Below are 16,562 nucleotides of genomic sequence, written 5' to 3'. Positions count from 1 at the left end.
TGGGAGGCCTTTGGGACCCCAGTTTAGTTGCCCATCCCTCAAAAAGCGACCGTGGTCAAATATGAAATGCATAACCATTTTTAGGACACGGAACACAGCGCTGTGTTTAGTCAAATTCCTCCCCTATTGACCTAATTTCACGAAATTCCATTGTTTATGCATTTTATTGCACTGCATATTAGGGGAAGGTGACCCTGAGGCATAAACTTTACCATGGCAACCTGGTGTCCTGGAGCATTGGAATGCCTGGCAGCACAGTCCCATCCATCTCCTGGAGCGTCCTTCAAAGCTGGGATCAGAAGAAACTTCCTAAGGAGTCAGCCATAAATTACTGCATGAAAGTGGGAAGTCAGGATGAAAAAGGGGAATTGTCCGAGGGAGGAGACTGGAGATCTTCATGTACAGCAGTGAAAGATCAGGAAAAAAACCCACAAGGCCATTGCTAATATTTTAAGTAGCCTGGCATCAGGTCATTAGGCTGGCGGGTGGTCAGTGGGGCACTTGGGATGGAGAGAAGGGAGGAGCAAGGACAGGAATTGGAGAAATTCTGTCCAGGAGGAAGATAGAATGGCTTAGTAATGGGGAGAAAGATGTCAAGGCACTTAGGGCTCTGGGAGAGAGAGGAGAGGCCAGGTGGCTCCTGGGGTGGGAGGGAGGGGATGGCCAGACCCTGAGGCTTTGGGCATCCCGAGGAAGGTGCAGCTGTGATCAAACAGAGGTTGGAAGGGAGCAAGGTGGATGCTGAGTGATGGGAAACAACTTTCTGTGGCAGCAGATCTGTCTTGCAGCTCTCTTCCAGGGAAATGACAAATGCTGTGTGTGTTTCATTCGTGCTGAGACATATTGAGAAGACAGGATTTATTTTTTACTTCCTTTTGACTGGGATGACTGGAATTTACCTGCAGGGTTTCCTGGCTCCTGTCTGCATCTGGTTCAGGGGTTTCTGCATGCCTCAAGATGCTGAGGGGAGCTGTGGGGGTGACCATATGCCTGGATATAACTTCTTGGTCATCACTAATTCAGCAGCCTGCTCTGCTTTTGTGTCAGGCTGGTGTCAGGTGTCCCAGGCTCCACGCACCAACTGCTTGCTTCTGTCTGGCTCACAGGGAGAGCACCTGGAGCTGCCACAAGCACATTCCCAAGTAGGACATTGTCCTTTTGGTACCTGCTGGCCATGACACTCGAGCATGTTGTCTTTCTCCCCTCTGGGTGTCTGATTCCAGAGGAGGATTCAAGCTGGGGTCGGGATGGGATGGGATGGGATGGGATGGGATGGGATGGGATGGGATGGGATGGGATGGGATGGGATGGGATGGGATGGGATGGGGAGGCAGCCCAGTGCTCCATGGCATCCTGGCTGCTTGCTTGCACGTAGGGACAGGCACAGGGAGAACATTTGGCTTCAGCAGAGAAAAACCAGGCAGCTGCATAGGGTCAACACATATGGCAAGAGCATAAAAGCAGGGCAAGTGCCTACACTATGTTGCTGATACTTTCACTGGCTTCTAATACATCCAGTGAAGAAATTCCCGAGCTGTGTGAGGCTTCTCTATTACTTGATAGAATTTTTTTCTTTCTTTAAGCTCTGCAGCCTCTCCTTGAATACATGTGGACTTGTATCCCCCTCAGTACCCTCTGGCAAGGGGCCCCACAGCTAAACCACTGCCTGTTATGTGGAGAATTCCTCATGAGCTTGGTCCATCTGTGCCTCCCTGTGATTATCCTGGACTGATGACCCTTAACCCCTGTATTTTAGGAGAGAGGCCATGCCCATCCCAGGGTCACAGTACCCTGCAAATGCAGGTGGTTACTCAGAGGGGAGCAGCTGGATTTGGTCCCACTTTCAGCTTTGCTGTTGCAGATTTTAATAACTAAAACCCTTTTGAAATTCTTCAGCTGCCTCCAGCACTGGCAGATTTTGGTTGTGGAAGGACAGCCCCATTTTGAGCTCTGAGCCAGGACAGGTGAGAGGAGGAGAGGAGTGTTACAGCCATGGCATTTCAAAGCACGTTGGAATGGCATACCAGGTTTCTAGAGCCCGCTGCTTGGAGCTTGTGTCCTCTTGCTTCCCTCCCTGTTGTCTCTAGCACTTTTTGGGATCAGCTGTGCCAGCTGCTTGTGCTCACATTCTTGTTATTTTTCTCAGGTAACACCAACAGCATCTTTGCACTGGACTACATCAGTGGAGCCTTAACACTGAATGGGCCCCTGGACAGGGAAAATCCCTTCTACAGCGCTGGATTCATCCTCACAGTGAAGGTGAGACCTGCTCCAGCTGGGAAGCACATTGACAGAGCAGGATGGGGAGGATATCATGTTGTTCTCTTGGGCATCCAGAGCCACAATGTGCTGACCAAGTGAGAAGTTAAACACGGTTCCCTTGTCTGGTGGCCCAAAACATGATGTGTGAGGGCATTTTTGCTGTCCTGCCTGTGGCTGTGCCTGCTGGCAGCAGGCAGATACCCCAGGCTTGCATATAGCACCAGACACATAATCAGGCACCTGAATTATGCCTACTTTTGCCTGTTTTCCCTCTTTCTCCCCCCACCCCAAAGCCCTGGATAAACACGACTTTTGTCTTGTCAGCAGGCAATGGTGTAACAGGACATCCTGGCATGGGGAGGCAGTGATGCTGGAAGTTGCCTTGTCAAGAAAAGGCACTGGAGCGTGGCTTTCCAGCCCCACCAGCCCCACCTGAGAGTGACTCCCTGGCTCTGCTCACAGCCCTGTAATTAAAATCAATACCAAGCTGGGCAGCTGGTTGGAAACACATTTAGCAGTATAGATTCTGCTGGGCTGGGGTGGGGAAAAATCAGCAGCGTAGGAAGCGTCATTGATTGAGAGGGTGGCAGCCAGCACACCGCCTTCTTGTTTTGGCAAGCATGATGCCTCCTTGGAGGGGGGCAGAGGCACAAGAAATCACCCCTCTAGGTCCCAGACACAGTTCATACTGTGAGGCTTTGTGTGTGAGGAGGAGATCCTCACCCATCCCTGGTATTGTTTCATGCAGGCTTTTATAGTTTCAAAAATCAAGAGAGGGAGGATTGTCTGCTTTTAATAGGGACAAAAATATCTGTTTAATCTTGGAAAGGTTCGTGAGCCTGAAAACTTGCCCGTTTTCCGCCCTGCATGACAATGGAGTTCCAGCCACGTTGTGTTGGTCTGATAGATTTCCATGTCCTCTCCCCACAAACTTTGCATCCTCCTGCAAATGCCAGCTCTCTGCATCCCGCATCCCCAGGACCCAAAATGTTCTCTGCTGCTCTCATCCTGGAGCACACAGTGAAAATACAGCTGGATTGCTCCTCGCTGGGATCAGCCTGTTCTTGCTGTTGTGTGCAGAAGCAGTGAATAGCAATGAGCCGTGTGGGTCGTGATAGCGTTGCTTTTCCATGCCCACAGCAAAGCAAGATTATCCAAAGGACAAGAGGAGGGACTCGGCTTGAAAAGGCTGTTTCATGAGTCTTGCTTCTCTGGCATTAAAATCTGCACTCTCTCCTTTTGGGAAGGCAGAATTAAAGTCCTTCTTAAGACAGAGGTGTGATGCGGACTCATGACTCAGCTCTGTATTTAGACACGTGTTGCCAAACCTATTTTAAGGTCCAAGTCTTCTTTTCCTCTGGTGCCCTAGTTTTCCATCCCTACATTTTCCAGCATACTGAGTGGTTCACTGCCAGCTCCCAGTCCCACATCAGGGATGGCAGAGGAGAGAACAGGAGTGTTCTTTGCCCTGTTGAGCCTTCCCTTATTTTGTGGACTGTCCCCTACATCTCACAAGGGACATTTTTTTTTTTTTGTTTAAATGCTTGAGGCACAGAAGTCTCCTACTTGTTCTTGTGTGACTCCAGATCCTGCCAACCTGTTGCATGACAGAGTCAAGGAAGAACTTGGCCACAGCCATCCTAAGGGAAATGTTAAACCCCTGGGAAGGTTTCTGAAAGTGTTCTGGGACCAAAGCATGAGTGATGGGAGAGCTGGGCCAACATCTCTGTGTGTTAATGGAACAATGGCAGAGCCAATTGCTAATCCTTCCGTGGCAAAGTGGAGGAAGAGAAAGCTGCAAGAGTCTCTCACCACACCGTGCACACGTTCTTTGCATTCATTCTTTCTGGAGAACAAAGACTGCCCTGCAGTTTTCTCTCCCTGCAGGGGACAGAGCTGAACGATGACCGCACTCCCTCCAACGCCAGCGTCACCACCACCTTCAACATCCTGGTCATTGACATCAACGACAACGCCCCCGAGTTCAACAGCTCCGAGTACAGCGTGGCCATCCCAGAGCTGGCCCAGGTGGGCTTTGCCCTTCCCCTCTTCATCCAGGTGCAGGACAAGGATGAGGTGAGGTATCCTCTCCCTCCTTTCGGGGTAGCACTGGTTTGGTTTCGGGGTGGGCAGGGGAGAAGTCACTGAGGTACCTGAAGTGCACGGTTCTGTCCCAACATCCACTTTTTCAGCTCTCACTGCTGCCCTTGCTCTGTTTGCTGTGTACCCCGAGTCCAGTTTCCCTCCCCGGTGTGCAGGCACTAATGCAGTCAGGATTGCACAGCCCCTGAGAGCCAGAAAATAGGATTGTCTGGGAGGCTGATCCCTGCCTGCTTCTTGAGGGCTCTTGTCAGGCAGCGCTTTGCCAGTCTGGTTTAGCAAAGGAGGAGTTTTCCTTCTGGGCTCCCAGGGGGGACATGCCAGGGACAGGGAAGACAGGAGCCCCAAGCTAAGTCAGGGAGGAGGTAGGAGATGCCCCTCAGAGTGGGGAGGACTGGGATACCAGTTCATCACTGCAAACAAGCCAGGAGTGTTGGAGCCTTGTTCCTCCTGCGTGTCAACAGAGCTCCTATTTGTCACGCGCCGATCTGTGCTGTGTTTGGGATTGCAGCCTCTTTTCCAGCCTTGGGCTCCCAGCCTTCAATTACTCTGATTATTTGACTTGTGCAGTTCACGTCTGGCTGCTCCTGTGTGCTGGTCCCCCCCCAGCCCCGCCACGCTGCTGGGTGCCTGCTCCAAACTAGTGCTGACACCTCATGGTGAGCTGTCCAAAATCGCTTGGAAAGGCTTTGTCCGCAGGCTCCTGCTGTTCCCATTCTTCTTCAGGCTGAGCAGGAGATGAGGGGAGAGGGTTTGTCAGAATAAATGCCATCACAGAATGGGTTGGGTTGGAAGGGACCTGAGAGATCAGCTCGTTCCAACCCCCCTGCCACGGGCAGGGACAGCTTCCACTAGACCAGGTGGCTCAGAGCTCCATCCAGCATCGTGGCAAAACATCACCAGGATGTTTTCCTGATGTTTCAGGTAATGGGAAACAAAACCACCCTCCCCAACTCCCAAAATGCCGGTGGGTCAGTTAAAATGTGCATCTTTGAAATTGCCTTTTCTGGCTGAGAAGATGGATTTGCAATTCCCCAGCCCTGGGTGGAGTTCACCCCATCTCATCAAGCCATCCAGAAATCCCATTTTTTTCCATCTGAAGTGATTATGACACAGAACTAATAACTTACTGGTGACATGATGTCACCATGCAGGAGTTATGAGTTCAGCCTGAAGAGGTGCAGATGAGCTATTAAGCAGATAAAGAGACTGTTTTTTCTTGAAAATGTCAATTGCTAATAAAGAAGATATGGATATGACAGATGCTTAGGATAGTTTCTGAATAGAGCTGCTGTCGTACTTGCTGAGAGATGTCAGCAGATCCATTCTTGAAGGGCATTGTAACACTTCTGTTTGTGCCACCAGGATGAAGGATCTGTCATTATTTCTGGTTAAAAGCTCATTTTACTGGAGTGACTCCCATTCAAGAATTCACTTTTCAGCCTTGCTAATTTTAAAATGGGAGAATAAAAAATAGCCTTGCCTTCCCCATCGCACCAGCAAAAAAATACAGGCTGTTCTTTTGATGTATTTATTTAACTTCCTGAGATTTCCCCAAAAGAATTGGCAGAGATTTTTAAAACTGCTGAGAGAGGATCTCTTGTGCTAAGGGAGTCTGAAGGAGTTTTACTGTACACGTCTTCACAGACCATCATATTAACACAGATTGCTTTGACCATGGCATTATTTTCACTGATAAGAAGCAGAGGAGAGCTGATGCTTGGAATATCTGGTGGGAGGAAAGTTATAAGCAATTGGTTACTTTTTTTTTTTCTGCAATATCCTGTGATGGATCTTCCTTATTTCCTCTCATGGATGCTTGCAACTGGGTTAACTGTCAAGGTAGCGCTTTGGGGGGAAAAAAGAGGGAGAAGATACCCGGCTTGTGAAAAAGATGTGTATGAGATAGAAGTAGGACTGCACCTGCAGCCAGCAGTGCTTCCCAGAGAAGTATTTGTAGAGCTCTGAAGACCCACCAAGTTTCAGTGAAAAAACTACAGAAAGGTTAGATAGTTGCCTGACTGCTATATTTTGGATGCTCAAGCTCCCCGTGAGAGCTGTGAGGGTTTTACAAACAATCTGGATTCGAGGTAGCTGAGGTGGCACCGGGCTCTCTCTTCTCTCCATGGATGCAGGGGTGGAGGGATGTGTTGGCAAGGACGGAGGTCTTCAGGCAGGGATGTGACTGAGGACGTGGCTGACAGAAGCTATTCTGGCAGCACTGGCTTCATGCTGGAGATGACACGACTCATTTGTGTAAGGGGCAGAGGGAAACCAGAAGAGAGTCATACACATCTCCAGGGAAAGCAGAGAGAGAAATAAATGAGAGCAGATGGGTTGAGACACAGGAAATCAAAACCAGAGTCTTTGGGAAGATCACTTTGCTCGAGTTTGTCTCCTGCCTCCCAGCTTATGTCACGAAGTCCTGGGAGAGTCCCTTGGCAGATTGGTTTATTTCCTTAGCCTGGGTCTGGCCCCTCTGGAAAATTCAGGCACTGCTCCTTTAACCCTCCAGCCTGTGAGGGAGCAGCCTGGACTCTGCCCCGTGCAGGGGTCCTGTGGCTCTGGCTGGTTTTGGGGAGCCTTCCTGTCATTATGCCTTTGTAGAGCTGGGGAAAGGGCTGTCACATGGGTCTGGCCTTTAACACACACCGTGTGGGCTGCCAAGGCTGTTAAACAAAGCTTTTCAAACCCAGGCCCACACAGCCTTTTTTAACCGTGGGGTTTTTGGCCTTTCTTTCTTCTGGTGTGTTTTGCACAAACTGAAATGATGGCTTTTGGAAGCAGTCAGATTAAACGATTCAGCAAAGCACTTAAAAATGCATTTCCGAAGTACACAAGACCACACTTGAAAGCCTGTGCTTGCCTTTCCCTCTGTGCTGTAAGTGCCTTTCTGCAGCTCTAGCTGGCATTAACCTCTCAGACAAGGTTCCCAAGTGAGTGTCTCCAAGGAGAAGCCCTTCCTCAGAACCCAGCCCCTGCAAACTCCCACCTTTCACCCCCCAAACGTAGCCATGGTCTTGCTTCAGGAGGAGCTGGCTGGGGCTGTGAGGCAGGATGGGGAGCTCCTCAAGAAGGGGGCAACCAAGCTAAGATGAGGTGGCCCCACACGTGGATTTGGGGTGCAGCCAAGGGGTGTTCAACCAGGTGTGCTGCTTCTCTTTTCTGCATTCTCTAGGACTTACTGAAAGGGAAATCAGTACACAGGGTTTGCACTGGGTTTTTGATCCGCCCTTCTTGGGCAACTTGTCTCGTGGAAGGTGTCCCTGCCCAGGGCATGGGTTGGAATGTGCTGAGTCTTAGGATCCCTTCCAACCCAAACCATTCTGGGGTTCTATGAGCCAAGAAAAAAGCATTAATTGCTGGGCACCTGAGTTTCTCTACAGGCCAGATAGAGAGCTGACCCTTGAACAGCTTTCCCAAGCCATTCAAGAGCTGTTTGTGAAAATCTATTGAGGTTTCCCAGTATTTAGGCTGAGCCTATACTCAACTGGACACCCTCAGGCTGTGGTTGGGTTCTCCTCATTCACATTGTGGTGGTTCAGCAGGGGGGAATAAATCCTGTGTGTGAGGCAGAAGATTAGAGCATTGACTTATCTGCTTTTACAGCAAGGCTTGTTTCCAGGTTGAGAACAAGAGCCCTGAGCTGGGGAACAGGTTGGTGTTAATTCACAGGGCTCATCTGCAGCTGGGCTGGAATCTGGGAGACATGGATGCTGATTTGGGAGACATGGATGTCCTTTGTGGATATGCTGGTGTTCTGTACCTGGTGGCTTGATGCAGTATCACAGGGAGAAGGCAAGGGTTTGGCCATCCAGGAAAAGGAGCAGGGCATCCTTTGGGGCATCCCCCATTTCCTACGGCTCCAAGATCTGTGGATCCCTGTTGAGGCAAGCAGCAGCCTGCTCTGCCAGGGCATGCCAGGGAAACCAGCTCTGCCATGGTGGCTTCCACTTGATTTCCCTCTGCGCAGTTGAGTGAAGAGGAAGAAAAGGGCAGAAGCTGTCTGAAGCACCACTATCACGGCCTGACATTTTAAAATCATTTTGAAACAATTCTCTAAAATAAGCATATCGAGGAAGGTAAATGGGGAATTTAAAATAAGGAAAATCTGGGCCATGGGAATACGCTCTCTTTGTTGCACAGAGCTCCACCAAAGACCCCCACCAGGATATCCTGTGTGCCCAAGCGTGTGCAGGTGGCAATATATGATTCATCCAGAGCATATATATGCATATGACAGGCACAAGCACTATAAATATGATCTACATGGCAAGAAACTGTAAAGGGGAATTGACGGCACACGAGTATTCTCTCCCAAAAGTGCCAGCTGCCAGTCGGGCTGAATTAGATTTCACAGGGGTTTTTGCAATACATGGAATTCACCAGCAAATTACCCTTAAAGAGGGAAAATCAATCATTTGGAGCAGAGATAAGCTGAAGGCGAGGCAGCCTCGGATTGATCCCCGTCTGTGCAGGCGTGTGTGGAATTCAGCAGATAACCTGGGGAGAGCGGGGAAGGAGAAAACTCCTCCAGGAGGGAGGGAGCGGGCAAGGGCTGACACTTAGGAGGGACAAAAAGATGGGAGAATAGGGCTGCTAGCGTGGGGAGGAGGATCAGAAGGGTTGGGGAGCATTTTGCTCCAGGCATCCTGCATTGCCTGCCAGCCCAGTGAGTTCCTTAGGGACGCGGGGGACAAGTGCCAGTGCCCAGTGAGCCCTCAAAAGGGTTATTGGCACCGGGTGGGAGAGGGGTGCTGGGATCCCAAGCTGGCTGGGCAGTGGGAGAGAGGCAGGCAACACCCAGAGAGGCTGTTCTCAGTTAAATGCTTTGAAATGGGTGCAGGGAATAACCCCCTTCATGCCTTGTGTTTTCAGAGGAGGGATTAAGTACCACTTGTGTCTGACTCACCAGAGCCGGGTCTAAGTTATCCAAGCCCTACAAAAAGGCACTAATTGCTTTAAAAAAAACCCCAACTTCTTCTTTCTCCTTCCTTCACTTCCACTCCCGAATTCTCAGCTCTTTCCTTTCTTTGTATTACAATACAAATAGAATTTGAATGAATTCAGAATGAAGGATATTAAATCCTCCATAGCTTGTTGTAGGTAATAGCCTAGAAAGTGACTGGGAGGAAAGCTGGAGTTGCACTGGATTTTGTGTTTCAGGAGGGCAGGGCTCTCCATTTTGGAAAAGCAAATTCCACTGAGGGACCCAAAGGCAAATCTGTACTGAGGCAGTGTGAAAAGGACAAAACAGTCCTGATGCTAAATATTTGCTGTGACTGCTGGAAGGTGGAATAATTCCTGAAGTATTTCTGGGTGTGCTGCCACGAGGAAGGGGTTGAGTGGGAGCATTAGTGATGGATGAAGCCAGCAGGTGATAGTGGGTGGAAAAGCAGCAATAAAAATGATGATCCATCCTCAGTCCCAGCTGAAACAGCTGATGTGGCTGCCCCAGCCTCCTGGTGGGAGCAGGGGTTTCCTGCTCCGTAGTGAACTCTGCCACATGAGTGTGGATTGCAAGTTAGGGGAGCAGGTTTTTGTCTGTGATTCACAGCAGGTGCATGAGCAGGTCCCACATGAAGCTTCAGACCTCTGGGCTGACAGCTGTACCTACCTGCTGGCATCTCACACCCTCACACCTGAGCTCCTGCCCTTGCCTGCCAGGGTCCTGCCTGTGCCCAGGGTTCTCCCCCTGGAATTTCAGAGGGGATTTCAGGCTGGCAACCAGGCCTGTCACAAACTCTCCAAAAATGCTGTGTGATCAGCCAGTGATGACTTTTTGGAAGCAGGGTTTGGTTGCGAGGTTGGTGTGGCAGCTACGGCGCAGCTCCGGTTACGCGCTCCAAGGAATACGTGCGCGGAGAACAAAGCCAGAATTACACCCAACTGCAGCTCCAACTATCTTTGAGCTGAATCAACATGAAATTTCCCTCGGTTGTGGTACTGGCTGAGAGATTTGATTGCCGGGAAGGAGGCAGTGGGCAGCAGCCTTGAGCCACGGCGAGGGCAAGCCCCGAGCGCTGGCATGGGATGAGAGGAGCTGGAAAACGTGTGGCTGCATCCTGGCGTTGGGCGATGGCAAACTTCCCTCCCTCCAAAACCTGCTTTTTATGGGTCAATTTGTTTCAGAGGGAGACAGGTTTATTATGGTAGGGTTGCTGAGCTTTGGCAGGCTGCTCCTTAATTTGTGGCTCTAAAGGAAGGCAAGGGGCTCAGTTTGTTTGCAGTGGTGGGGAAAACCTCGAGCCATGCAGGAGCTGGGAGGGCAGGGGATGGAGAGGGGAATGAGCATGAAAAGCAGGTCACTGACAACATCCCGGTCCTCATCCTCAGCGCTGCAAGGAGATGATGGTGCTGGGCTGTGAGAGCTGCACACCAGGACCTTTGAGAGCCCAGGGATGCAGCGCTTGTTTTTCCTCTTCCCAACCACGTTTCAAATCCGTTGTTTGCTCTGGGTGGCAGGAGCAGGTAGGAAGGGGTGAGGGAAATGTAAGCAGCTCCCTGTGGCTTCCTCTGGAGTGGGGGGTCCTTGCTGTGAGCCGGGCTTAGCCAGGCCCTTCTGCTGGGCAGCTGATAACAATTTGAATATTCAGATTTGCTTTCAGGCATCTGCAGGGGGCTCGCAAGCTCCGGGAACCAGGAGTAAGGAAAGCAGCATGGGGGCCGAGGCAAAAAAATAAATAGCTGAATAAATATATAAATGGCAACTCGCAGCAGCCCTCCCCAGAGGCAGCTGTATCCTCCTTCTCCAGACCTCACGTAGGGAGACTGAGGCACTCGAGGGGCTCCTAATTAGGGATAGTGGGTATCTGGAGCTGATCTCCTTCCCCAGATAGAGGGGAATTAATCCACCTGGCTCTCTTCTTGCAAATACTTGGATTTCTTTTGATGTTTCAACTTTTATCTCATGCCTCCAACAAACTCACTCTTCTCTGGCTTCTAAGAAGATCCCTCGCATCTCACTGCCACAAAAGGTGCTCTCGTGTACTGCAGGGAAGGTGCAGGCCCTGGGAGGGATCCTGAGGGCTCCTCAGTGGAGATGGGCAGAAATTCCTCAATGGAGTAGCTTTTTGTCACTGGTGGGAAATGGGAAGTGGTCATTTGTTGTAAACCGACATCCTGAGGGCAGGGCACAAAATAGCTTGGGAAGTAATGTTTCCTTCTGCCATTCTCTGAATCCTCTGCTCCCTTCCTCCCAGGGATGTGTCTGGGGGATCAGGAGCATCCCTTACTTCCTTGTTCAGCACTAAAACAGCTCATGGAAGGTGCCAGTCTACCCTGAGATGTTCCCACTGTCCACCCACAGAGAGCTGCTGGGCTCCTGAGGCACTGGGTGCCCTTGTGTGGTTCTGTGGGTGTCCTCGGGGCTTGCTCCTGCTGTGGGGCTCCACTGAGAGATGCTCAGTGTGCCCTCAGCTCCATGGACTGCATGGAGGTGTGCAAGGAGAAGGACAAGGCAGAGATTCTGCTCATGTCACCCTCTCTCAGCAGTCACACTTAGGCAGCTTTTGCTATTAGTGCCCCTTCGTGCATTTAATTGGCCACTTTTTCTGATAGGAGGGAGATCATTCAGGGAAAATTGGAAATTCATCTCTGGCAGCTTCTGAGCTTGCTTTTCATGTGCTCTGCTGGGCCGTGCTCTGGGAAGGGGGCCATGCTCAGAGCAAGGCTTCGAAAGCATTGGTATGTCGGCGGCCTTGCTACTTTGCTGGCCAGGTCTTGGGAAAGGAGGAGTTTTCCCAGTGCCCAGTTTGAGCTGCCTTACTGGGAAAAGCCTTCTGCATGGGAGAGGCACCCAGGCTGTGTCCCCAGCCTGAGGCAGTGAAATCCCAGTGCGTGACCCGCTGTGTGGTGTGTGCACCTTCAACCAGCCAGAGGGACTTTCCCTCTGAGTGCTGTGCGGGGTCATCCAGGGGTGCATTCCCACTCCTCTCATGTGCACGTGGATTTTGTAAATAAAACACCAAACTTGCTCTTTCCCTTCCCAGGGACCCAACAGCGTTTTTGAGGTCTACCTGGTGGGCAACAACTCCAACCACTTCATCATCTCGCCGACCTCCATCCAGGGGAAGGCAGACATCCGTGTCCGTGTGGCAGTGCCGCTGGACTTCGAGACCATTCCCCGCTATGAATTTTCGGTAAGGCTGCACCCCTGGGCTCTGTGGGACAGTCACAGTTTTCAGCATGACCCAAGAGTGACCATTAAACATCTTCCTCTCTCTTGTCCAGCAGTTGAAGAGGGCCTAGGAGAAAGATGGAACTTTTCAACAGGGCCTGTTGCAATAAGGACAAAGGGAGATGGCTTTTGATGGTTGATTTAAATTAGGTGTAAGGAAGGTTTTTTTTTTCCATGAGGGTGGTGAAACACTGGAACAGGATGCCCAGAGAGGTAGATTGCTGGAAATGCAGGGTCAAGTTGGATAGGGCTCTGAGCAACCCAGTCTAGTGGAAGATATTCCTGCCCTTGACAGGAGTTTGGGCTAGGTGGCCTTTAAAGGTTCCTCCCAACCCAAACCATTCTATCATAATCCCCACTATGAAACAGTGGAGCACTACAAAACAGCCAAAAAATTGGAAATCATAATAAAGAAGGAGGTGGGGAAGAGATTTGCTCTGCACTTTCTCTTTCCAACATCCAAAGGCTCAGCTGCAAGAGCTGAAGCAGAGCAGGGCCATAAAAGCTTTATAGAGCATAAAACTTTGTTTTAAGAGCACCTATCAGGCGCCAAAACCCTCCCCGTCCTCCTGGTCCAGCTCTGTTGGTGGTTTGCCTTGAGCTGGCTCAGCTGGTGAGGGAGCTGAGGAGAGCCTTGTTTACTCCACTAAAGAAGGATGGGTAACTCTCCCAAGCTTCCCAGTGTCTCCAACCCTCCCCTTGCCTTCCCGTTTTGCCCAGCTCTTCGCAAACGAGAGCGTCCCGGACCACGTTGGCTTCGCGCGGGTGAAAATCAACCTCATCAACGAGAACGACAACCGGCCCGTGTTCAGCAAGGTCCTCTACAACGTCAGCCTCTTCGAGAACACCACTGTGGGCACCACTGTCCTCCAGGTCCACGTGAGTAGGAGCATCCCACTCCCTCTGCAGTCCCTGGCACGTGTGTTGGCGTTACGGTGTCCCTCACCAAGGGCTAGCCCAGGAAGGGAGCATTAGGAGATGCTGGTGGCAGGGTTGACCTGGTGGGCAACCTGCAGTCCTCCTGAAAAGCTCCAATAACCAAAACCACTAAAGCCCAAACAAACCATGAGTAACTTGTTTTTAACACAACAATGCATTTGATTTGCCTTGAAGTGTCTGGAGAAAAACAGTTCTCCAGGGAAATGTGGAAAGTAATCCTAGCTCCATGATCCCTCCTCTCTGCTTTATTTGCCCTGGAAGCTGGAAGGTTGGTGGGGTGTAGACTTCTCATGGGCTTTTGCAGCAGATGTCTTGACCTTTCCTGTTCTCTGGAAGATGTGTATGTGTTTCCTGCCACACCAGGAATTCAAAGACAAAAATGCACTGCATTTCATCTGCAGACACCGATCCCAGTGGTCACAGTGCCCCTGGTGTGGCTTTTCTCACTGCCCTCTTTGGAAGCATCATCTTCCTCTACCAAACCGAGGTTGGTTGCGCCATTAAAAGGGCGAAGGATGGAAAAGAAGGGGCATGGCTCTGTTTAGCACAGCGTGGTGTTACGTGGCTGGCAGCAGAACAGAGGCAGGCAGAGGTGTGGTGGTAGCAGGGGGTGTTTCCATAGGGCTTGTTTCTTCTTCTGTGGGTTGGTTGGAACCCTCATGGAGAAGACACACTTCCTGGTGCATGAGAGCGATGGCAGCACCAGTGTGAGGCACAGCAAGAACCACAGCAAAACCCTGTGCTGAAATACCATTGGAAAAGGCATCAAAGTTCCTCTGGGATAGGGAATACCACAGCAGGGAGCACCAAACCCCCTGCTACACTTTGGGTGTGTTACTGCTACTACCATTAGTTGTGAATGAGTTTGCTTGGCTCCCTCTCCAGTGAATTTGCTCCAGCTGCCCTCCTGCCTCCTCCTTGTCCCCCTGCTCTCCCAGGGCACAGCCCCTGGTCTCCCATCCATGCAGGAATGCCCACTCAGAGGATAAAAGCCCGGACAAAAGAGTTGGGTGCATGTGCCTGTGTGTAAGTGTGTTTACTTTACAAACAGATGGTGTGAAACTGTATAGAGCCCCCGAGCTGTTCCCATCTGACAGTTATTAATATTTCAAGCAGATGTTTAGCTAGTCAGGCCGTCAGACACTAAACAATGAGATTGTTACTGCGTCTCCTCTTTCCCCAACTTCCAGCTATGCCAGCATTTCAGAGCAAACACAAAATGCCAGGAGTTGAATCTTCTATGGTAAATCAGAATGGATGCAATTAGCACTGAAATCCAAATTGCCCTCCCAGCTGATCCCAAACTTTTAACAACCCTCATAAAGTACCAGCTCCTCCTGCTGCGGCCGCTTGCCTTTGAGCTGCAGCCCTCTGGTCGCTGCCCGTCTGTGCCATGTCCCTCCACCTGTCCCACGTGCTGCAGACAAAATCCTGCTTCCCTTGCTAATAAATTCCTCCTCTCCCTTTCTTCCTTCTTTTCCGCTTTCTCAAGAATATTCCTGGATATTCACGCATAGGGGTTAGAGATGGGGTTTTGGAGAAAGACTGGCCAGCCACATGGCATGCCCACTTCTTTGGTGGCTGCTGGATGACTTCCTCATGAAAGGGGACTTTTCTTGGCTCTCTTCTTTTTGTGCTCCTTTGTGCAAATAAGTGCAGGTTTGGAGAGACAGTGGGGTTCAGGGTGCTGAGGATAAATCCGGTGGCTTGTAGGGTCAAGGAAATAGATGAGCAGGGATGAACAGGGGAGTGTGTGGGCTGGGTGAGTGGTTGCTGAAGGGTGGCAGGAGGCTTCGTGCCAGCTGCTGCTGCTGGAGATGGCCAGGCACAGCTGGCGGCACAGAGCAGTGCCTGCAGCACCTTCCTGGCAGGGAGACAAGCAGCTAAAACCACAGGAGCTGAGGCAAGGGGAAGTCGCTGATTTTCTGCCCAGCCCAGTGTTCTGGGAAAGGAGGATAAGTTGCTCCCAGTGGCCCAAAAGCCCCTGGGCTGTTTGCCCATCTTCCAATGAGTACATCCTGGCTATCCCACCTTGGCTGTGGCTGATGGGCTGTGTGGAAAGGCTCTCCTCAATGCCACCCTCTCCAGGCTGCCCTCAGCGTGGCCAGCTGAAGGGGAAAGGCAAAAGGAAAGAACAAGTAGACTCCATTTGCAGTGACAAATGGCCGTTTGTTTCCACAGCATTTCAGCTCCTCATGTCAGTGACAGCAGAGAAACATTGCCTGTTACACGTATAAATCAACTGTAAAACAACCCCAAGTGCAGGCAGCCAGCGGGGACCCAGAGCTGCTGCCTGCTCTCTGCTCCCTGCCTCTTTCCCTTTGCCCAGGGAGGAGTGGGCTCGGATCCGTGGATTCCTGGTCAAACCTCAGCCGCTTCCCTGGCACGGCGCAACCTTGTCCACCCTCTAAGACTTTGTTTGCTCTCTGCTTAGCAGTCCCTCCATCTCCCTGTCTATCCATCCATCTGTTTAATTCTGTGCCTGGAAGGCATTTATTGTTTAGACTCAGGTGGTCATTTGCTTGCACAAGAACATCTGGAGAGTCCAGGCTCCATGGGAGCAGCTCCTGCCCTGTACAGGGAGCCCACAATGTGCCCAAAGGCAGCCTTCTCTCCTGCCTCCGTGCTCTTGGAGCACAAGGACAAGCTGAGGCAGCTGGGAAAGGGGCCCAGCCTGGAGAAAAGGAGGCTCAGGGGGCCCTTCTGCCTCTGCACAGCTCCCTGACAGGAGGGTGCAGCCAGGAAAGGTCAGGCTCTCTTCCCAGTTAAACCAGTGACAGGACAAGAGGAAACAGCCTCAGGTTGTGCCAGGGGAGGTTTACATTTGGATATTAGGAGAAGTTTCTTCAGTGAAAAGGGTAGTCAGGTGTAGTAAAAAAGGCAACCCCGACTCAGGGGAGAAATGATGATATCTGGCTCCAGATCAGAAGGCTGAAGGATAGCTTTATTAAAACTATACTGTAATACATTAATATACTATTTAAAGAGAGACTATCCTATCCTACATACATACTTCTTACCTACATATCAACTGACTAACAACTCCTGACTCTGCTGAGAGTCCGAGCCACAGCTGGATCCG

General features: G+C 50.9%; 1 protein-coding gene across 1 annotated transcript in view; it reads left to right on the top strand.

The window, feature by feature from the left end:
- The window catches only part of CDH23 (cadherin related 23), a 187,515-nt gene that overhangs the window by 97,423 nt on the left and 73,530 nt on the right, over window positions 1-16,562 (top strand). The window contains exons 10-13 of the mRNA XM_068196945.1: window positions 2,147-2,259; window positions 4,150-4,338; window positions 12,354-12,503; window positions 13,262-13,420. Of these exons, the coding sequence (XP_068053046.1) occupies window positions 2,147-2,259; window positions 4,150-4,338; window positions 12,354-12,503; window positions 13,262-13,420 (611 nt within the window). The remainder of the gene's footprint in view (window positions 1-2,146; window positions 2,260-4,149; window positions 4,339-12,353; window positions 12,504-13,261; window positions 13,421-16,562) is intronic.

This window comes from Anomalospiza imberbis, chromosome 8 (genome assembly GCF_031753505.1).
Source record: "Anomalospiza imberbis isolate Cuckoo-Finch-1a 21T00152 chromosome 8, ASM3175350v1, whole genome shotgun sequence".
Taxonomy (NCBI): Eukaryota; Metazoa; Chordata; class Aves; order Passeriformes; family Viduidae; genus Anomalospiza; species Anomalospiza imberbis.
The sequence above is the reverse complement of the archived record's forward strand: the minus strand, read 5'-3'. Positions and strand labels throughout refer to the sequence as shown.